Source organism: Leopardus geoffroyi, chromosome B3 (genome assembly GCF_018350155.1).
Source record: "Leopardus geoffroyi isolate Oge1 chromosome B3, O.geoffroyi_Oge1_pat1.0, whole genome shotgun sequence".
Classification (NCBI taxonomy): domain Eukaryota; kingdom Metazoa; phylum Chordata; class Mammalia; order Carnivora; family Felidae; genus Leopardus; species Leopardus geoffroyi.
The window spans coordinates 108,249,454-108,271,542 of NC_059337.1; the positions used below are offsets into that span (position 1 = coordinate 108,249,454).

Sequence of the window (22,089 nt, forward strand, 5' to 3'; positions counted from 1 at the left end):
CATTATGATTTAATTCTATTTAAAACAATTCAGTTTAAAATTTTATGATAAATTTTCTCATTAATGGCAAATCACACACTTGGATATTTTGGACTAGAGAATGTATTTGTGATATTGATCACTGTCCCCTCTCCCCTTGGGAATTACTGAGTGCTATCATTCAAGTAAAAGTCAGACCAGAGAGGGCTCTGCCAGGAAGTGGAAGGACTTAAGCCCTGACATTGCTCTGTCTCCAGTCATGTTGACTGCTTAGTTATGCTTTAAGAATATTCTGGCTCAGGGGCACCTGGGTGGCTCAGTCGGTTAAGCGCCTGAACGGCTCAGGGTGTCATCTCGAGGTTCGTGAATTTAAGCCCCGCATTGGGCTCTCTGCAGTCAGTGCCGAGCCCACTTAGGAGCCTCTGTACTTCTCCTCTGCCCCTCCTCTGCTCACTTGCATGTGTTCTCTCTCTCAAAAATAAATAAACATTAAAAAAATGAATCTTATGGTTCAAATGCCTCCCAGTGGGTTGAACTGCAAGTTAGATTGCCTCACACAGCCCAGTCCGTTATACATGTTGGTGAGCCTTGTCACGTTTCACTACAGGTGACGATAGGCAGTGTAACTGGGAAAAGTCTTGGTCTTGGAAAGAGTCGAGTGTCCCTCCAGGTTTGAAATGCAGGTTCCTAAGGGCTTGTTATATTAGAGACATATTTCACCTTCCTGAAGACTAGTGCCTGAGCTCAGACAGGATGTATCATGCCTGTGGGCTTGAGAGAGGGATTGCTGAGTGATTGAATTAATGTCTGATATCTTCTGGGCTGCACAAAATGGTAAGTCCAAAAAAAAAAAAAAAAAAAAAAAAAGGAAGCCATTAGATTCCCTGTCCTTGTTTCTTCCTTGAAGCCTTTGTAATCATTCTTAATGTGGTTAAATTTAAGTTGTTTCCAGTTCAGGCATGGTGCAATCAGATTTCCTCATGAGGGTGCTTTTCCACTGTGACCTCTTTGACGTCAATAACTGTTTCCTGTTGATTTGAACGCCCTATTCCCTCTGTGGATGACTTTGTTGGAGCAAAATCATAAAGCAAGGAGCACTTATGAGAAATTCAACACAATGCTGTCTGTTACTGGAGATTTCCTTCTCCATGCCCACAACCAGTCAGTGACACTGCAGCTTTTGATACAGGGTTGGTGTGTTATTGTTTCAGAAATAATTCCAAAGTAATTGCTGAGAACTTAGGTAAGTCTAGATGTGGCGCTCAGCTTAACATTGCTTTAAAACCATCACTAAATTCATTAACTGTAAATGTTGTTGCTATTCTTTGAATTATTTCCAAAAGGTAATCTGCATCCTCGCTGTAATACATCTTCAACTGAAGATTTATATCTGTTGATGACATGTACAGACTATGGATTCTTGCTGTAAACAGAAAAATCTTTTTCACTCTGTTGACAAGAGTGAAGCAACTGTATGGAAAGGGAGAAGAGCTACTACAAGAAGTCTCACTCTGATATGTTAGCAGTCCATTTGCTTTGCAACAGTATCAGTTATGATTATCAAGCTCTTAAAGTAGAGAATATTATCATCTGCTATTAGAAACTTAGAAAACTTGCTGGAACTGAAGCCCTCCGTTGGCATGTTTTGGTTATCACATCTAGTTTTGTGACCTCTTGCTTTGTAATCACTTCCCAGAAAGAAAAGCTCTCCTTAATAGGTCAAGGTCATGACCACGCAGTATCAGAAGTGCCCCCGCGGCTGGCGTGGGTGTCCTCCTGACTCCTTAAACCCTCCAGATTCCTGTCTCACATTCACATTGCTGTTTTGGCTGCCATTTCATTCCTGTCTACTTGCCAGCCTGAGAGGCACCATCTCTGCATCCATGCAGGGCAGCCTGCTGCCCAGGACAGCGCCCCCCCCCCGCCCCCGCCCCCGCCCCAACACACACACAGAGGGGCCAGAGCCTGGGGAGCAGACGGCCGTGACGGTGGAAGCCGTAGTGATAGTGAGGATGATATTTGCTCACACTTAGTGAACATTCACTGTGTGCCTGGCACCGTTGGACATTCTTAGCTTAAATCATGTAATGCTTGTACACCTGTGAGTTCAGTCCTCTTATTATCCTCGTTTTGCAGATTGGAGTTTTGAGACAGAAAATAAATACAGCATAGCGGGAGCTGCTTTGGCAGCTCAGGCGCCCTGGCTCCAGAGGCCCCGCGCCCTCACCACCACGCTGTGCTTTGTCTTGGTGACATCAGGGACTTGGGCACTGGGTGCAGGACCTCCTAGAGTACACGTTAGCCTGTTTGTATGGTGTACTAATAACAATAGTTTCTGCTTGTGGAGCCTCTTCTGGGCCTGGCCCTGACAAGGCACTTCGATTCTGGTTTAATCTGCACATGGTTGTTGTAGTGTGTTATTATCCCAGATTTGTGAATAAGTAAACCTTCTGCCCCTTAAGAATTGCTGTGTGTTTCAGTTAAAATTCTCCTGGTGGCAAGTACAGAAAGCGGTTTACCCAAGGTCATGCAAAAAAGTGAGAAGTGAAAATAAAGATGTAGAGATACAGGGTGTGTTTCACAGAACCCACGGGCCAACTTTGTCCATGTCTCTTCCGGATCTGGAAGTGGAAGGGCATGATGGGCCCAGGTGGTTTCCTTCTTGGCTCCCTCATTCGCCCTTATCTCTTGTCTCTGCCTCACTCTATGTTTCTGTTCCATTCTTTTCTCTTGTCCTTCTGTCCATCCATCTGTCCAGCCATGCTTTCAGCACTCTGTTTTACCAAGACATGTCACGTGGTCACACAACACAGATAACCTCAGCTTCCTAATTCACGTTTCCTCAGCCCCTGCACCCCACACAGCCTAAATTAACCTTTCCATCTCAGTTCCGATTTTCTGGGAAAGATACTGGAGAGGGGGTGGCCAGCTTGCTCTAGTTAGCTGCTTGCAGGGTGTCTAGCATGCCCCCCTGTGACCATGCCAGGGCAGTTCTCTGAGAAAGGGATCAATGAGCTGAACAGACACCTCCAAAGGTACCTACCACAGTGACCCCAGGGGATCTCATCCCTTGTTCCTCTACAGTCATCCTCCTTAGGTGATGTTGTCTTGGCACAGGTTATCATCTTGGTATATCACTTTTCATCGACCCAAGTGTTTTGTCTCGAACTTTTCTGTATACAGTTGCCTATCAGTTTAATTCCTTTATTTTCATTTTCATCTATTTTATTTCCTTTAATGTTTTATTTATTTTTGAGAGACAGAGCATGAGTGGGGAAGGGGCAGAGAGAGAGGGAGACACAGAATCCAAAGCAGGCTCCAGGCCCTGAGCTGCCAGCACAGAGCCCGACGCGGGGCTTGAACCCACGAGCCTTGAGATCGTGATCTGAGCCGAAGTCAGACACTTAACCGACTGAGCCCCCCGGTCCCCTCAGTTTAATTCTTTTTTTTTTTAATTTTTTTTTTCAACGTTTATTTATTTTTGGGACAGAGAGAGACAGAGCATGAACAGGGGGAGGGGCAGAGAGAGAGGGAGACACAGAATCGGAAACAGGCTCCAGGCTCTGAGCCATCAGCCCAGAGCCCGACGCGGGGCTCGAACTCACGGACCGTGAGATCGTGACCTGGCTGAAGTCGGACGCTTAACCGACTGAGCCCCCCGGTCCCCTCAGTTTAATTCTTAAAGAACAATCTTTATGAGGGCCTTTAGGGAATGCACACTGCTCATACTGACAGCCACTATCAGTTTGGGGGATATTTTTATCCCCTTTGACCCCTAAGAAGTAACAGCCCTGAACTGATAGCCAGGACAGATTTGGGCCAGGCTGCAGCGGGTTAATGGAGCCAGGCAGGTGATGACAGGAATTCTGTTATTAACCAGGCACCAGCTCCTTGGCCTCCTCATCCAAGGAAGGGAGGCGTGGGACAAAGGGATTTCTGTGTTGTTTTTATTCCCCCAGGTGTTCCTCACCTGTGTTAATGACTTGCATTTGTGGTTGGTTGAATGGGGGACAAAAGAGGAACCAGGGACAAAGGGCTGGGCCACTTGTCTTTGGAACTGAGGTTACACCGGTCTCCAGTCTCAGGGACCTTGGGTTTCTTACCTTGCAGATCAGAGCACAATTTACCTGAGAGGAGCCAGAGGCCTCAGGGAAAGCTGTGCAGGTGTCCAGGACTCAGTTTCTAGGAGACTGGACTTTAGAAAAGCTGGAATGGCTGTCTACCCAGGCTGAAACACAGAAACAGTTGGTTTTGTACTCACTGCCGTAGGCGGGATTTGGAAACTGTTCCCTGCCCCAGAAGTGACTCACAGGCAACCTGAATCTATTATGCCCTGCCTCCCTAAACTCGGGGGGCCCGGCAGATGTTTCCTCTACTTGCTTCACAGCTGCGTTTGTCAAGCGTAACTTCGTGCTTGTCGGGTGGTGAGGGAGACTAGTTCTTCAACAGCACAGACTGCGAGTGGAGTCGTAGGCAAGAGGCGATCTCCTGCCTCCCGTCACAGCGTCACGTCCATGACTCTGCTTTGTAAAGGGCATGCGCTAAGTATGAAAGGTTCCCCTCGGGTTGGTGGGACTCATTCCAGGGCAGGAACATTTAGCAGGGCTGATTTGCGTTTGTAGCTGATGTGTTAGTATGTGTGGCGGGTTCTGCTCGCGGAGTCTTTTTCCAGCCAAGCACCATAGCTGCCACCTGGTTTAGCCCAGACGCTGGGTCTATAATTGTAGAGACCAATAGGTGAGTGAGCCTCTCTCTGAACAGGACTATAGCCCTGAACTTCTCAGCTGTCGGTGGCCTGAGGATGGGGTGAAAGGAAGTACCCTAACTAGCCTTTTGCTTTTTTAAAAAAATTTTGAGTTTATTTATTTTGAGAGAGAGAGAGCCCAAGGGGGGCTGGGGACAGAGAGAGAGAGAAGGAGAGAGAGAGAATCCCAAGCAGGCTTCGCACTGTCAGCGCAGAGCCCGATGCGGGGCTCGAGCTCACAAACCGCAAGATCAGGACCTGAGCCGAAATCAAGAGTCGGACCCTTAACCGACTGAGCCACCTAGGCACCCCATAGCCTTTTGCTTCTTCTGTCAACACTTGCTTATGAAAGCAGCATATTCCAGTGATGCCCCACACGCAGAAGCTTCAGCACTTAGGGACGGTCTCCCTTTGCAGCCATTGTCCCCTGCCTCATACCTGATAGTTGAGCTGTTCGTATACCTTGATGCCTCCCCACTCCAGCCTGACTCCTGCTTCCTCATCCTTCAAGGCTGGGGAATTAGCTCCTCTTGGAAGCTTTCCCCACGTCCCACCCCAGCCTCCAGGCTGCTCAGGTGCCCTGATCTGTTCCCACGACAGCCTCTGTGTGCCTCCACCGCTCTGAGTACACTGGGGTGATGTGCTCTATCCACACTTCTCTGAAGTTCGGGAGAGCAGGTGTGGGGTCGCGTTCATTTTACAATACTTTGTCTCTCCCCAGGACCTGGTATTGCGTGTGCTCGGTAAACATTCCTTCTGGTTGAGAACCTTAACAGTGTAAAAGATCTCTGAAAGCCTTATTAGGTACCATAAAGCCTGCATACCAGAACTCAGACCCTTTACTCCCATGGAGCCCTGGGACCCAAACCAGGGCTGATTGTATCTCATTTGGATGTTGTTCCAACAAGCTTGATGGCCTGGTGACTTTAGGTGTCAGAAAGGCCATTATTAGAGTGAAGAGATATGCGTGTAAACAGAGGGGCTCCTCTCAGCAAAGGCATTCTGTGAGTTGATGAACACATTTTTATTTTCCTACCTTGTGATATTATTTTAGGTCTTTGATAGGATGGACCATTACTTTTGGTAAATTGTCATTATATCTGGCTGGCTTGTTTCCCCTTCCTGCTTGCTTCAAGAGCTGTAAGTAGCCTGAGGGATGAGAGTTGTTCTAGGTGGTGCCATATAGGAAGTTAGAAGTGAAACTCTGAGTGGCGCTGGGGTGGCGTCTGACTTTGGCTCAGGTCACGATCTCACATTTGTGGGTTCAAGCCCCATGTCAGGCTCTGTACTGACAGCTCAGAGCCTGGAACCTGCTTAGGATTCTGTGTCTTCCTCTGTGACTCCCCCACTCATGCTAAAAATAGATAAGCATTAAGAAAATGAAAAGTCTAAATGAAAAGAAACCCCTATTTTCGCATTCCTGAGGCTTATGACCTTGTTGCAAATCACAGGCAGGTGTGACCCCCTGAGCGTCCTACTTCTTCTGAGAACCCATCTCCAGGGCTGGGCTGAAGAACAGATGAAAGAGACAAGAAGGCAGTATTTCCTCCCCCAGATTTGGAACTCAGCCCCTGCTCTGGCTTTTCAGACTTGAGAATATGAGAACGATTTGGGGAAACTAGAAATGAATGAAATTGCCCTTACAATACCCTCATCTTTTTGATGCCTACTGCCTTAGGAACTCTTGCCAACTACACTGACTTTCAGCAGCCTAAGGAATGGCCCCTTACCTACTGACCCAATTCCAGTAATCAGGTATTTCGAGCTCTTGGAATTCACATGACTGCCAGTCACAGCCATGAAGAAGGTGAACAGGCTGGTTAACAAAAATGTGTAAGACTTACCTACTTGTCGAGGGGTGGTTTGGGTGGCTTTACCACTGGAGTCTTCATCGTGTCCCTCTTGGCCACCCCTTCAAAATGCACACAGCATTGTCATTACAGTGGCCTGTGCGGATGCAGCTCTTGGACTTATCTCCATCGCGTGCTTAGCCTCCATCCCACTCCACTGCTACCCTGCTCTTGGGTCCTTCCCATATGGAAAATAAAGAACACCATTGCTCATCAAAGCTTGTCCTAACCACATCTGCCACTCCATTTGTCAGTCACACTCAGATGAAGGCCACTAGCTCAGTCAGATGGCTCACTGTATTTAGCTTTCAATTGACTTACACTGGCCAACCTCAAGAGTTGTTTTGTTGTCGTTTGGTTTTGTTTTTGTGTGTGTGAACCTTGTCGTTCCTTATGCACTCTTTTTTTTTTTAATATTTGTTTGTGTGTTTGTTTATGTATATATGTATTTAGAGCACGAGCGAGCCTGCAAGCTACGGAGGCACACAGACCGGGGGAGAGAGAATCCCAAGCAGGTTCCACACTGTCAGCACAGAGCCTGATGTGGGGCTCAAAACCATAACCATGAGATCCTGACCTGAGGTGAAATCAAGAGTTGGATGCTCACCTAAGACGCCCCACCTCCCCCCATCTTCACTCTTAAATTCATACTTCTCATTAACAGAAGTTTCATAGACCCAGGGGATTTTTTTTTTTTCTCTGAATTAAGGTCTTACTTAAAATCAGGACTAAGAGGTCATGAGTTCTGTGTTCTGATCTGGAAGGCCCGATGAAACCAGTGGTGACTTGGGAGTGTGAGCTACAACTCTCACAGCTGTGTCCACTGCTTAGCTGTGGATGCGGGGTAACATTGTGAACAAAGCTGGGGCACTGAAAACCACAAGGAAAGATGAGTTGTCAGTACACATCCTTTGTGAATTGGCAAAAACCAATTTCCTACAAAATGACGTCCACCACCCCCGCCCCCCCGCCCCCAAAACGATGATGGCTGGCCCTGCGGGGTTATCCTGTAGACCTTTGCTTACATGTCACTCGCTCAGAGACTCCTCCACTGACCCCCAGGCAGATGACCAGATGTCTCCTTTTCCTCCCCTTTCCCTTCACAGGATTTACCAGAATTTGTAGCTTTATTTGTTTATATGACTCCTTGTTTATTTTTTTTAAATCAGTGTCTGTCTCCCTACCAGACTCTATATGGGTAGAGGTTGTATCTACATTATGCCTGTTCTACTCTCTTGGATCCCCAGCTCCTCATTCAGTGCCTGGCGACCCAGGGACTTCGTAGATGTTAGTGGAGGGAGTAAGGAAATCCACTGATCTCAGAGGTTCCTGAAACAAAGCACTTGATACTGTCAGTCTTACAGACATCGCTTTTTCATTGAGACTTCACGTTCCTTTTATTAAAGTCTTAATCAAGGCCACTGTGTTCACACCACATGCTCAGTACTTAGTGCACTTGCATGGGGAACCGTGAGGGCCCCTTTCCTCTGTGAGGTTGAGAGCTCCTTCCAAGTGGAGCCAGCATCCCACCAGTCTGCACCTTTCCACTCCTAACTCGGGAATTTCCTCATGGCCCGAATGGAATTTCTAACACTGAGGCTACTCTGAGGCTGTCGTCAGACTGCTGTTTGACAGGCTTGTCTAAAATGTTTTCCTCTTTCTGTGAGTGTTCCCTGCCCAAGTGTGAGGACCTGGTAGGTGTCCCTTGCATTCTGCAATTAACCCTGCATGTTCCAGAGGAGCAGCATGTGCCTTTCCATTTATGTTGCTCTCCTGCACATTCTGAAACCCCATGATTGGGCTAGGGATCCTGCCCTCATCCTCACTTTGCTAACGTCTGACGTCCAAAACAAATTAAACTCAAGGTTACGTGGCGTTTAAGTGCAGAGCTGCTACTAGAACCAAAGGCTCCTGAGACTTTCCTACTTTTTGTTTAATGCAGAGATCAAGGCTGTGTGGAATTACTTAAAGGAGATCCAGGTATTACATGCCCCCCCACGGCCCCCACAAACACCCTCATGCTTTGCACTGATCCCATCAGGATATTCCACTGACTACCTCCACTTGACGACCTCTTCTCCCCACGCCCCCGCCCAAGGTAACATGATGCTGACCAGATTCTAGGCTAATGGTTACACCACGTTGGATCCTCTCTTGTGTTTGTATCCAGGATCGCCTGTTCTTCGTGATGGAGTTTGTGAATGGGGGCGACTTGATGTTTCACATTCAAAAGTCTCGTCGTTTTGATGAAGCACGAGCTCGTTTCTATGCTGCAGAAATCATTTCGGCGCTCATGTTCCTACACGAGAAAGGGATCATCTACAGGTGAGTTTTGGTCGCTGGTAACCTATCTCCTAATTCATCCGCTGTTTGCCCTCCTGGCTTCATCCACCCTTCTGTTTTTCCTGTTAATCAATTGAAATCTTTTTTAGAATTAAATTTACAAAGGTATGTGTCCCTTAGAATAAATAACCTAGTGTTACACATTGCCTGCAAACCAGAATTGCCCCCATGTGGTGTTCATAAACTCGGCTTGAACTGCTGCACTGAGATTATTCCTGAATTCATACAGCCAGCCCCTGCAAGGTGCTGAACACATTGTTGCTCTCTTTTTCTGTTTTAACGTTGGAAGCACTCCATTCCATTTTAAGGATCCATACCTACACTGAAGAGTGTGGCTGACTGTTGCCCTAAATTACTGTGATAAGAATCTCGGTCAGTTGGGGTTACAGCTCGCCAGTCAAGCAACCAAAAGGTGAACTGTTGATGAGCAGTGTCCTGCTTGATGATATTTATCACGTGTAGCCCCTCCTGAATGTTGACTCCGCGTCATGGCACACAATTTTCTGATGATAATATACTTGGGGCTTAAAATCTGGTTGCCACTGTTAGATCTCAAAATGCAAAGGGATAGGAGATGAAACTTTGTTCAGACGCAAGATTGGGTAAGATGGGAAATGTAACAGTGAGTGTGTTAGACGATGTTTACTTTTAAATTTTTTCCCTGTGGTCAGTGTTTTCCTCCTCTTTACACAACTTTGTAGCTTAGTTGCCATATAAACTCTTCTTTCTCTTGAGATGCAATTGTTTCCTTTTGAGAAAAAATCATTTTTATCTTAGGAGCATGAATGTCAAAGTAAAAGAATTTCCTGATTTAAACTGGCAATTTATTAGCCTTGCTAACACTGTTCCTTTTGGGGGCTCAGAACAGTATTGACATCACTGTGCAAGTGTGAAAGAACTTTAAAAACTGAATATCCTTAAATATCTTAGAGTCAAAACAGGAAGAGAGGAGTGAGGCTAGGAAAGAATTCATCAGGATGGATCGACGATGCCAGAAAGAAGAGAGAAAGCAAAGGAAGTATAACAGGCACGATACAGAAATGTTCATTCTCAGGGCAGAGCCCTAAAGCCTCAACTAGATGCGGCCCTTGTCTCTGCCTCAGCTGTGGGGCAGAGAAGTGGGCAAAGAGCTTGGAGCCAGGCTGGATACCAGCAGTGGGAGTCTTCTGCTTGAACAGAATCAGGAATCTCCACTCATTCTTCAGCCGTGCAGCTGCCACAGATTCCTGTAGATGGCCTGTGCTTTGAGCTTCCTTGGTCAGGCTCTCTGTTCTCCCGGAGCCTCCAGCATGGGAATTTTCCTGTCTCAGAATTCCGCCCAGTGCATGATTGGAGGGGGTTGCTGGTGGCGGAGAGAGTTCAGAGATCTTCCTGATGGTAGGTAGCATCAGACTCTGGGCCACGAGCTCTGCTCTTGTTCTCCTTTCTGTGGCTTATCCATCCATCTGCTCTCTGTCACCCCAGAGAGAGTCTTCCCCACATTTAATTGTTAAGAATTATGACTTCCCAACTTGACAGGGACTTCGGTAAATCCAAAGACTAATACCAATGATGGCAACAAGAGCTACATGGAGCATTTGTGACAGTCAGTCCTTACCTGAATTTCTGCCCTCATCCTTCCAGCACTATTATTATATACCAATCTTATTAGTGTTTATTTAGGTGAATAACCGAGTCTTAGAAAGGCTTAGCAACCACACTGTTAATTCGCAGTAAAGCCACAATTCAAATTATACCGTTAGCCACTGGGCCACACTGCCTCCTCAGGAGAGACTTGAACGCTCTGCCACTAAAGAGGAGACTTCTTATTCCCCTTCTGGTGATAGGGCGACTTTAATTCATGAAAAGGAGGCAGAGCATGTGTCTTCCTTCTTCTGGGCTCCTTTCACAAAATACCGCAGGCCGGGTGGCTTTTAGACAACAGAAAATCATTTCTCACAGTTCTGGAGGCTGGAGGTCCAAGATCAAGGTGGCAGCAGATTCAGTGTCTGGTGACAGCTACCTTTTCTCTATGTGCTCACATGGCAGAAGGGGTTAAGGGAACTCTCTGGAGCCTCTTTTATAAAGGCACTAACCTCATTCATGAGGATTCCACCCACATGACCTAAGCACCTCTCAAAGGCCCCGCAAACACCATCACCTTTGGGGGTGAGGATTTCAGCGTATGAATTTGGGTCGGCGTGGGGAGAAGGATGGTTAGGGACACAAACATTCAGATGGAAGCAGTGGAGAATAGCACGGTTGTCAAAACTCATTTTCTCGAACCCTTAGAGGCTTTACTTGCGGACCACATCACGCTGGCATGAGGCCAACAGACTTGCTCTCCTGTGTGGGATGTGACCGCCTCTCAGTCTACTTGTTTCATTTGTTTTCAACTATGGAGGATGGACACTATAGCCTGATGTCGTTTCTGTGAAGCTGTATCAGCCCACATCTTGAGAAGTTTTATTTAAATTCTTGGCATCTGTGGTTCAGTTTTGAGAACTTATTTTAATTTACTCTTCAACTTGAATCCCATATGCAGGCTCCAACTGATATGGTTGACTTTGAAGGGAACACATTTAATTAGGATAGATTCAAAAGCTATTTTTATCCTGTGGATTTATTTCACAGGATAATTTAATTCCATTCAGGTTACTGGCCTGAGAGCAGAGTCTTAAGGATAAGCCTTTGAAAACCAAGTCCTTGGAATTCACACACAGTAAAGGGCACAATTGGGTCGTACAGGGTATGAATTTGATCCATCCAGAGAGCACAGGGAGAAACTTGGGTGCATGAGACAGCCTCATTTATCATACATGTCCTAGGATGGCCTTTATGGGAGCCAAAATGATATCATGGATGCTGCCTCTGACCTATCCAGATACAGGTATACCTTGTTTTATAGTGCTTTGCTTTTGCTTTACTGTACTCCACAGATAACTGTGGATATAGTGGATACCTATCTATCTATACCACAGTTTTATCATATATGTATGTGTGTGTGTGGTTTGTGGCAACCGTGTGCGGAGCAAGCCTACCAGTGCCTTTTTTTCAACAATATTTGCTCACGTTGTGTCTCTGTGTCACATTTTGGTAATCCTCAGAACATTTCACACCTTTTCATTATTATTGTACTTGTTTTGGTGATCAGTGACCTTTGATGTTACTATTCTAGTTGTTTTGGGGCTCCATGAACTGCACCCATATGAGATGGCAGACTTAATCCACAAATGTTGTATGTGTTTCTGACTGCTCCGTTGACCAACCCCTCCACCATCCCTGTCTCTCTCCTCGGACCTCCCTATTCCCTGAGACACAACAATATTAAAGTTAGTCCAGTGATTAACTGTGGCTTCTCGGTGTTCAAGTGAAAAGAAGAGTCACATGTCTCTCACTTTAAATCACAAGGTAGAAACAATCACGCTTACTGAGGAAGGCACGTTGAAAGCCAAGATGGGGTGAAAGCTAGGCCTCTTGCACCAGTTAGCCAACTTGTGAATTCAAAGGAAAAGTTGTTGAAGGAAATAAAAAGTGCTAGTCCAGTGAACACACGAATGGTAACCAAAACAGCCTTAATGCCGATACTGAGAAAATGTGAGTGGTCTGGGTAGATCAGACAGCCACAACATTCCCTTAAGCCAAAGCCTGATCCAGAGCAAGGGCCTCTCTCTCTTCAATCCTGTGAAGGCTGACAGAGTCGAGGAAGCTGCAGAAGAGAAATTTGAAGCTAGCAGAGGGTGGTTCATGAGGTTAAGGGAAAGAAGACATCTCCATAGACATCAAAGTACAAGGTGAAGCCCCAAGTGCTGACGTAGAAGATGTAGTGAGTTATCCAGAAGCTCTAGTTAAGATAATTAATGAAGGTGGCTACACGAGACCACAGATTTTCAATGTAGATGAAACAGCCTCACATGGGAAAAAGATATTATCTAGGACTTTTATTGCTAAAGAGGAGAAGCGCATGCCTGGCCTCAAAGCCTCAAAGGACAGGCTTTGTTAGGAGCCAGTGCAACTGATGACTTTAAGTTGAAGCCAGTGCTCATTGACTATTCCAAAAATCCTCAGACCTTTAAGAATTATGTTAAATCTACTGTGCCTGTGTTCTATAAATGGAATGACAGAGCCTGGATGACAGCACATCTGTTTACAACATGGTTTACTGAATATTTTAAACCCACTTTTGAGACCTGCTGCTCAGAGAAAAAGGTTCCTTTCAAAATAGTACTGCTCTGGCAATGTACCTGGTCATCCAGGAGCTCTGGTGGAGAGGGGCGAGGAGATGAATGTTGTTTGCATGTCTGATAACACGGCATCCGTTCTGTAGCCCGTGGATCAAGGTCATTTTGACTTTCAATTCTTATTATTAAAAAATGCATTCCATAAGGCCATAGCTGCTATGGCTAGTGATTCCTCTAATGGGTCTGGGCAAAGTAAATTGGAAGCCTTCTGGAAAGGATTCACCATTCTAGATGCAATTAAGAACATTCTTGATTCATGGGAAGAGGTCAAAATATCAACATGAACAGGAGTTTGGAGGGAGTGGATTCCAACCCTCGTGGATGACTTCGAGGCTTGGAGACTTCAGTAGAGGAAGTCACTGCAGATGTGGTGGAAATAGCATGAGAACTAAAATTAGAAGTGGACCCTGAAGAGGGGACTGAATTGCTGCAATCTGGTAATAAAACTTGGATGGATGAGGAGTTGTTTATTATGGCTGAGCAAACAAAGTGGTTTTTTGAGATGGAACCTACTCCTGGTGAAGATGCTGTGAAGATTATTGAAATGACAGCAAAGCATTTAGAATATACTATAAACTTAGTTGATACAGCAGTGGTAGGGTTTGACAAGTTTGACCCCAATTTTGGAAGAAGCCATGTTGTGGGTAAAATGCTATCAAATAGCATCACATGCGACAGAGAAATTGTTCATGAAAAAAAAAATTAATCAACGTGGTAAACTCCGTTGTTACCTTATTTTAAGAAATTTTTACAGCCACCTAAGCCATCAGCAACCACTACTCTGATGAGTCAACAGCCATCAACATGGAGGTGAGACTGCCCACCAGCAAAAACATTACAACTTCCTCAAAGCTCAGGCCATGGTTAGCATTTTTTAGCAATAAGGTATTTTTTAAACATATCATACTTTTATGTTATTTTATTTTTTAAAATTTATGTATCTATTTTGAAAGAGAGAGAGTGGGAACGGGGAGGGGCAGAGAGAGAGAGAGAGAGAGAGAGGGAGAATCCCAAGCAGGTTCCCTGCAGTCGGTGCAGAACCCAGCGCAGGGCTGGAACTCACAAAACCATGAGATCATGACCTGAACCGAAATCAGGAGTCGCACACGTAACCGACTTTGCCACCCAGTCACTCCGTCAAGAACATATTTTAAAATTAAGATTGTTTTCTAGACATAATGCTATTCCACAATTTTAATAGATTACAGTGTAAACATAACTTTTATATGCACTGGGAAACCAAAAAATGTATTGACTCATTTCAGACAGTTCATTCTGGAACTGAACCTGTAAATATCTCTGAGAGATGCCTGTAGAGGGGCTGTTGTTTATTGTTAGGAAAGGTTGTTATTTTTCAGTGTGTGGCAAATCATTGCCGATAGGACTTTGGAAGGTAGTACCATAGGCTCCCTATGACTTGACTTTCTTCTGTCTCTTAGCCAACTGTGCCTTGTGTGAGAGGAGAAAGGCCAGTTACATTTCTGTGCTTTTCCGCTTGACCCTGATTTTCAGACGTGTTCACTTGCATTTCTTGGAGGAACAGAAGTCCAGTTCCCTGGAGATACAGCAAGAACAGGGGTTGTGCCTTCGCCTTTGGTTAGAAGGTCTGGGGCTGCCACGGCCCAGAGACCAAGAAGAAAGGGCTGGGAAGTAAGCAGTCAATGAGCCACTTTGCTAAGGGGAAAAAAAGACTATTCATTCCTTTGTCCTGGGCTTGTTGGCTGATTGGGAGCCCAGATAGAGCTCATGAATAATTTACAAGGCCATTGACTTTTTTTCAGAGTCAAGTCCTACAGAAAAGTTAGGAAGACAAAAGGGCACGCATCCCATTTACCTGCCCTCCAGCATTACAAGCCCCATTTTCAATCATGTTTCATAACCTATTTTAAAGGGAAACTCAGGCGCCCTTGACATTTCAACCCCAAACTCTTAAAGCCAGCCAGCACACATTGGAGTTACTGTTTTTGACAAAGCATAGGATGTATCTAAAATATGTTTAGTGAGAAACCTTTATGGAAGGGCACAATTTAACTTTTGATTCCTCCTTACTGTCTTAACACCTGAACACAGTGCATTTTAATACACACTGTGAACCCATGAGTCAGACCACCCTGTACCCTATGCAGTTCTTGGCTTGCTGTGTGCCTGGTAATCAGTGTTTACTCCTAAGGCCCCAAGTGCTTACCATGGAAATTTGCTGTCCTGTCCCATTGTCCAGGTGTGGAACTGACCCACAGAGGCTGACTGCCAGACCTGAAATAATGTCTTTTAACATGTAGCACATTAACTTTTAAAGAAAATCAACTTTGATTTCTCCTCAAATCGAGAGAACAAGTCTCTACCTAATTTGACTTTTTTTAAAATTCAGAATTTGGGAAGATTAACAATCTCCCTCCGAGATAAGGTCTGTTAAGCTAGTCTTTGAAAACAGTTCTGTGTAAATATCAGTCTCTAATAGCATCTGACTCTTGTTTCTCAAGGATGTCATATGGGACTGTCAGGTACCTTGCTGACTTCACATACCTGTGTGATTTGAAATGACCTAAGCATAGTTTTGCTTGGGGAGCCCTCCACTGTGATCATTGCTTCTATGTCTAAGAATTCACAGTTAATCTGTTTCCAAATCAATTTGTATTTGGGTCAATAATGAAGGTCACCTGATTGAGTCATTGTTCTCTGATATCTACCTCTTCCCCCCTCTTGAAAATCTTATAACATCTGTTAGATTCCCATCTCCTGGGACCTTCTCACTCCTAAGTGTTTCTTATTGACAGAATTCCAAGGTCCTCAAATGTCTTTCATTTGAGTCTGGAATTTTGGGCCCTTACTGTTACCTCACCTGTATTGGAATTCATTTCCATATTTATATTTATCGTACTCATTCTAGTGAGAAAAAACTTCTCTTTAGATAAAGATGAAAACCAAATTTAGAAGCTCTGTGTTCCCTTTGTCATTGGATAACATCATTCCTTCTGCTCCGAGAAGTAGGTCTAGTCTTTCTTGATCTGTTTGTTGCAAGGAAAACTACAAATTGTCATTTGTCATTTTCATGAGAGTCCTTGTTTCTTCGGGATGTGCCAACCATGGGACTCTCAATACAGATTTTGACTATGAACCCTTCTTAGAATTGTTACTAAAACTCCAAACTATGTAGTCACATTCCTGCCTCTTCTCTTAGCTTGTCATGATTGCTCTGTCAAATGGAGGCCTCATTCAGTGCCTTCCACGGTCACCAGAAAGTGACTTCACAGTCCCCTTTCAAAGATGTGATGGAGAGCTCAAAGGATTTCCAGCTTATTGGAATAGCTGGACATTCCCCCCCAATGAAACTTGTCTACTTTTCTCCTCCCTCACACAGCCTTTGGAGATATTTAGCAGGTGTTTATTGAGCATCAACTTTCTGCCAAGGATACAAGCATAATAATGAGCAAAAACAAAATATTTCCTTATGGAGAGTATGGTATAGTGAGGGAGAAAGACATCAATCAGATGGCCATACTAGTAGAAAATCACAACTGTGACCAGTGCCACGAAGAACAGGAATGCACTGCAATGAATGAGAACTTTTAATACAGTGATTCAGGCTGGTCAGGGAGAGACAGAAGAGTTTTCTAAGGAAGTCACTCTTGAGCTGAGGTGACCAGTGAAGAGGGATGGAAATACCATTTAAAACAGAAGGAATAGCAAATGCAAGTTCCAGACATCAGGAAGAAGCATGGCAAGTTCAAGGGCTCTATAGGTGGCCAGTGTGTTTGGAGTCTAGGAGGCATATTCTCCCACAGTAGGCATTTCATTATCCTAGAGCGTTCACTGTCATCTGATGACTTCACGATTTTATTAGACACTCTTTGTAAGTAATTTATTTAAAAGTTAGGTGAGTCTGGTCATGCTGCCAATTGCTGGAGGAGCGATCCATTCACAGTGGGCTCCTTGTGTCCGGTTCTATGTGTTTATGTTCAACAATGGAATTATAAAAATATTAGAGCCAGATGAGGCCTCCAAGATTGCCTAGTGCCAAGTTCTCTTTTATACATGAGGAAATTCAGGTCTGAAACATCCAAACAGTAGATTGCTTCTCAGAATGGATGTTTTCTTAAGATGGCTCACCTGTAATTTATTTTCCATCTCAGGGGGAAAGAAATTACCATTTTGTTTCAATCTTTAACTTACTACTGACACGGAGAGCTAATCAGGACATTTGGAGGCATTCGATACTGTTCACTCCATTTCAGTGAGGAAAATGCAGTTGACCTCAGAATATATTTCCTGAGCTCTTACTTTTATTAGGAGATATAAATACAAAATGAATAGATGTGGTGTCTGCCCTTTGAGGCTCTATCTGTGGGTTGGGAGAGATGGCCCATAAATACATAATGGCAGATGGATTCCAAAATTGGAGTATTCCCAGCATATTATGGGAGCAAAGAGAATGGCCACTTAGCCTAACATGGAGGTTTAGACAGACTTTCTGTAGGAAGTGATGAAAAGTTAAAACCTGAACAAAAATAAGGAGGGTGTTTAGGTAGGGGGCAAGCTTGAGCAAAAGTTGAGAAGTATGAAAGCTCCTGGTGAGTGTGTGTGTAGAGTGGAAAACTACAAGAATTTTGGAACTTACAGTTTGAGCTATGGTGGAAGATAAGGCTAGAGGGTTTGGCAGAAATGAAGCTATGAAAGGCTTAACATTCTTGAGATGTTTGAATTCTCTATCACTTAGGATTTGGGGCCATTGCCTGTAATAGGAAATGGAATATGATGGTGGCTTAAGCCAGATAGAAATGCATTTCTCTCTCCTGTAAAAAGTCTGGAAGTGGGCAGTCCAGCTCATGAAAGCTCCATGGAGTCATTTGGGACTCAGGTTTCTATCTTTTTTGTTCAGCCATATTCAGGGTCACTCTGTGGTCTAATATGTTTGCTAAAGCTTCAGGAATCATCTCTGTATTCCAGATGGGCAAAGGGTACTTCTCCCAGCTGAGTTAGTTCCCTTTAGGGAGCCTGAAATTCCACACAATACTTACCGTGGAAATTGCCAGAACTTGGTCCCTTGACTGCACTTAGCTATAGTGAAGGCTAGGAAGTTATTATGCGGCCATGTTCTAGCGACAAATCAGGGTTTTCTTACTAAGGAAAGAGGGGCAGGATAGTTATTTGATAGGAAACTCACAGTGTCAGATACAAATTCCATGCCAGGGAATTTGGTTTTTCTGTAGCAGGTGAAGAAGAGTTTTTGAAGAATTTCCAGCAGCTTGCATGACATGAGTGGATTTATATTTCATATTTATGTGTGGGAGAGAGCATGCAGACACATACATGTAGGTAGCAGGGGGAGGTTCAATTTGTGACCATTGCAGTGTTCCAGGTAGGAAGATAATGAGGACCTGGACTAAGATGCTAGTTGGGCTGAGGAGAAGGGCATAAGTTTAAGAGATGTACAATGGACAGGACTTAGTGACTGGGTGGGTCCAGGGGATGAGGGAGCAACGTGGAGTCATTTCTAGGTGTTTAGTTAGAAGATTGGATAGACGATGGTACCATTAGCTGGGAGCCCAGCTAATGAGCCCAGGAAGCCTTCTAGACGGGAGAGGAAGATGACGAGATGTAGAAACATAGTATGTCAGGCACCTGAGACACATTCCAGTGGAGATGTGCAATGGGAAGGTGGATATGAGTCTGAAGCTCAGTGAAAAAGATAGACTGGAACACATATTTAGAAGTCATCAGGACATAGCTATCAGTTCAGAGCATGGGGACTGGATGAGATCACCGGACAAGAGTGTCTTAAGTAGAACTGTGAGCTAAGGACAGAACCCTACGAAACTGGACCCCATTAGGAATGTGCCTAAATTTGGCTCTAGGGCTTAAAAAAAAATTTTTGGTATATTGCATCATTTAGAGTGTCCCCCAAAGTGCAAATCCATTTAAATTACAATGCTATAAAAGAATAGTAGAAGATCACTTACATATTCTTTCAACTGAAAGAATCCTGGGCATGGTTTTCAGAAGGTCTTGGTGTTGGACCCAGCCCTGCTTCATGCTGGTTCTGGGGGTGTGGGCAGGTTTCAGAATGCTCTGAGATTGTTTGCCCATCTGTACATTGATGTGGCTTCTCTGCAGGGTATTGTTGAAGCTCAAATCAGGTGAAAGTGAAATGTGAAAGTTCTTTGAAACATGCCATGTCAATATAAGAGGTTATTCTTTGGGGTACCCAGTGGCTCAGTCAAGCCTCTGACTCTTGATTTCAGCTCTGGTCATGTTCTCAGGGTTTATGAGTTGGAGCCGTGCATCAGGGGTTGTCAGTGTGGAGCCTGCTTGGGGTTCTGTCTGTCTGTCTGTCTCTCTCTCTCTTCCCCCACCCCACTGTGTCTCTAAATAAATAAATAAACTTTTTAAAAAAAGGTTATTCTTGGGGCGCCTGGGTGGCGCAGTCGGTTAAGCGTCCGACTTCAGCCAGGTCACGATCTCGCAGTCCGTGAGTTCGAGCCCCGCATCGGGCTCTGGGCTGATGGCTCGGAGCCTGGAGCCTGTTTCCGATTCTGTGTCTCCCTCTCTCTCTGCCCCTCCCCCGTTCATGCTCTGTCTCTCTCTGTCCCAAAAATAAATAAACGTTGAAAAAAAAAAATTTTTAAAAAATAAAAAAAAAAAAAAAAAAAAAAAAGGTTATTCTTTGCATACATGTTATCAGCTGATTTGGATTTTCTTTGTAGCATGGGCTTGAACTGAAGTTATCCTCGAGATGCTTCCTCGGGAATGGGGAATTCTTTACAGAAATTGGAGTTTTAGCTTGTAAACATCAACCTTCTGAAGACCAATCTTTTTATAGTAAACTAAATTTGATTGTGTTTTCTTTTCAAACGAAATTATTTTCTTTGCATTTTAACAATATTTTGAAATTGTATATAGTTACTATACTTACCACATACTAATCGTAAATCTTTAAGATAGTTTCCTTGTGAAACCCTGGAGCATATGGTACAGATTGTAAAATTTGAACACTCTACTTTTGCATTTTGTTTAAATTTTAACTCTGTAATGTATGGAGGGAGCAATTGAACTCATTTGGGACTTAACTTTTCCAGTACTGAAGCAGATTTTTGGTTTTTCATTTGAGGGGAGGTTCCAGAACTTTTTTGGACCATATGCGGTGCATATCCTGACAGTTTAGTCAGTGTGGTTTCTCAAAGGACCCAGATTAATGGCGGAAAGAAATTTCAGCCCTGAAACATTTTGTTTCTGTACTTTACTTTCTGTCCTTATTCAATCAGGATACTGATCCTGGCATACCTCATCAGCATTTGACCTTTTGTATCAGCAAGAGCTGTGGTTATTTGGAACTAGTTGATAAATGTGTTAATTGATTCCACTCACTGATGAAATCAAACCACCAGTTTTGTTCTTCTCCCCACCAGATTGATAGAGCAAGCAGCTTACTGCTTCACTGTAATTAAACACAATCTTGGATTTATTTGCTAAGCCATAAAAATACAGTCAGTTGGTCTTTAGGTATCAGATGAACATTTGTAAAAAGTGGTTCAGTTGTCCAGTTCAGCAAATGCTTATGAAATGCCTGCTTAATGCAAAGCTTTAGGTCAGGTCCCAAGAGAGTTAAAGAAGACTAAAGAAAGGCATCCCCTCAAACTTGGCGTATTTATTCATTCCTTTAACACATATGTGTGAAGAACCTACTGTGTGCCAGGCACTGTGCTAAGCTCTGGAAACAAATGAGACAAAACCCTGTACCCTCAAGGAACTTAAATTCTAGCACAGGTAGTCAGATAAACAAAAAGTGGATATATGGCATGTTGGGGCGATGAATTCTATGGAGCAAAAAGCTGTGTAAGGGGAAGATCAAGTTCAGGGAGGGTGGGACATTTAAGCAGATGAGCAGAGACCTAAGGACATGAGGAAGCAAGGTCTATGTGAATATCTGGGGGAAGAACATTCTGGGCAGAAGGAATGGCAAGCTGACAAAGCTTTTGGGAGGGGAGCATGCTGAAGGAGTGGCAAAGAGAATAGTGGGCTGGAGTTTCTGTGATACAGAACAATGGCCACATGTACTTAGCATATATCTCTAAGGATAAATGTCTCTGTAAGGAGTCCTACTTAGTTAATTTCAGCTTCTTGGGACATCTCTCCAAGGTAAATGTTACTATCCCTACTTTCCACATAAGGAAACTTGAGGCTCTGGGAAGTAAAATAACTTGTTCAGGGTCACACAGTATGTGGGGGAACTCTACAATCCTACCTCAGGTTTGAATCCACGAAGATGCCAAGTTTCCTCAACCAACAGTGCATGGGATGCTTTGTGTTCTCTCTGCCAGGCTAACTCCTGCTAACCTGTGCAGTCTCAGCGAGGTGTCACCTCCACTGGGAGACTTTTCTAGACTCCCTGCCCCCTAACCCATGAGCTAGGTTCGGTGCCTATCCTGTCTGCTCCTGTGACATCCTGTAATACCCTTCCCCTCACACTTTTTCTGGCCCATGTGTCTCTTCATACGGGCCACTTCATGAAGGCAGGGAGCATGCCTGTCTAACCCATTGTCTGTGACTAGCATTACACTAATCTAAACCCATGATTTGCTCAGAATTCAAGGTCATGCTTTTTCATAAATGAAAGCCTTCTGAGAAATTGCTCTACTTAAAAGAACAGCTGAGCATCCATACTAGAAGTTTTCAAATGATAATTCTAATTCTTGAAGAATGTTTAAATTTGGATTTTCATTTCGGTTAATAATATAAATAATTCTTTCACCGGTTATAAGGACACAATTCTTCCTTGCAATTATAATTCTCAAATGAAAGTTATTGCATAGAAAAAGACTTTGTGTTTCTTCACATGTTCTTGAAAAAGGAGCCATGCAGTAGACAAGTTGGAAAAACAGTAATGGTCTCTGCCATGATTCTTCAACCACGGCTCTACACTTGATGGCATGGAGCCACAGCCCTTGTGACACATTCA

General features: G+C 44.2%; 1 protein-coding gene across 1 annotated transcript in view; it reads left to right on the plus strand.

Annotated features, from left to right (window-relative positions):
- PRKCH (protein kinase C eta) overlaps window positions 1-22,089 on the plus strand; it is a 235,508-nt gene that overhangs the window by 152,800 nt on the left and 60,619 nt on the right. The window contains exon 10 of the mRNA XM_045451174.1: window positions 8,744-8,898. Within this exon, the coding sequence (XP_045307130.1) occupies window positions 8,744-8,898 (155 nt within the window). The remainder of the gene's footprint in view (window positions 1-8,743; window positions 8,899-22,089) is intronic.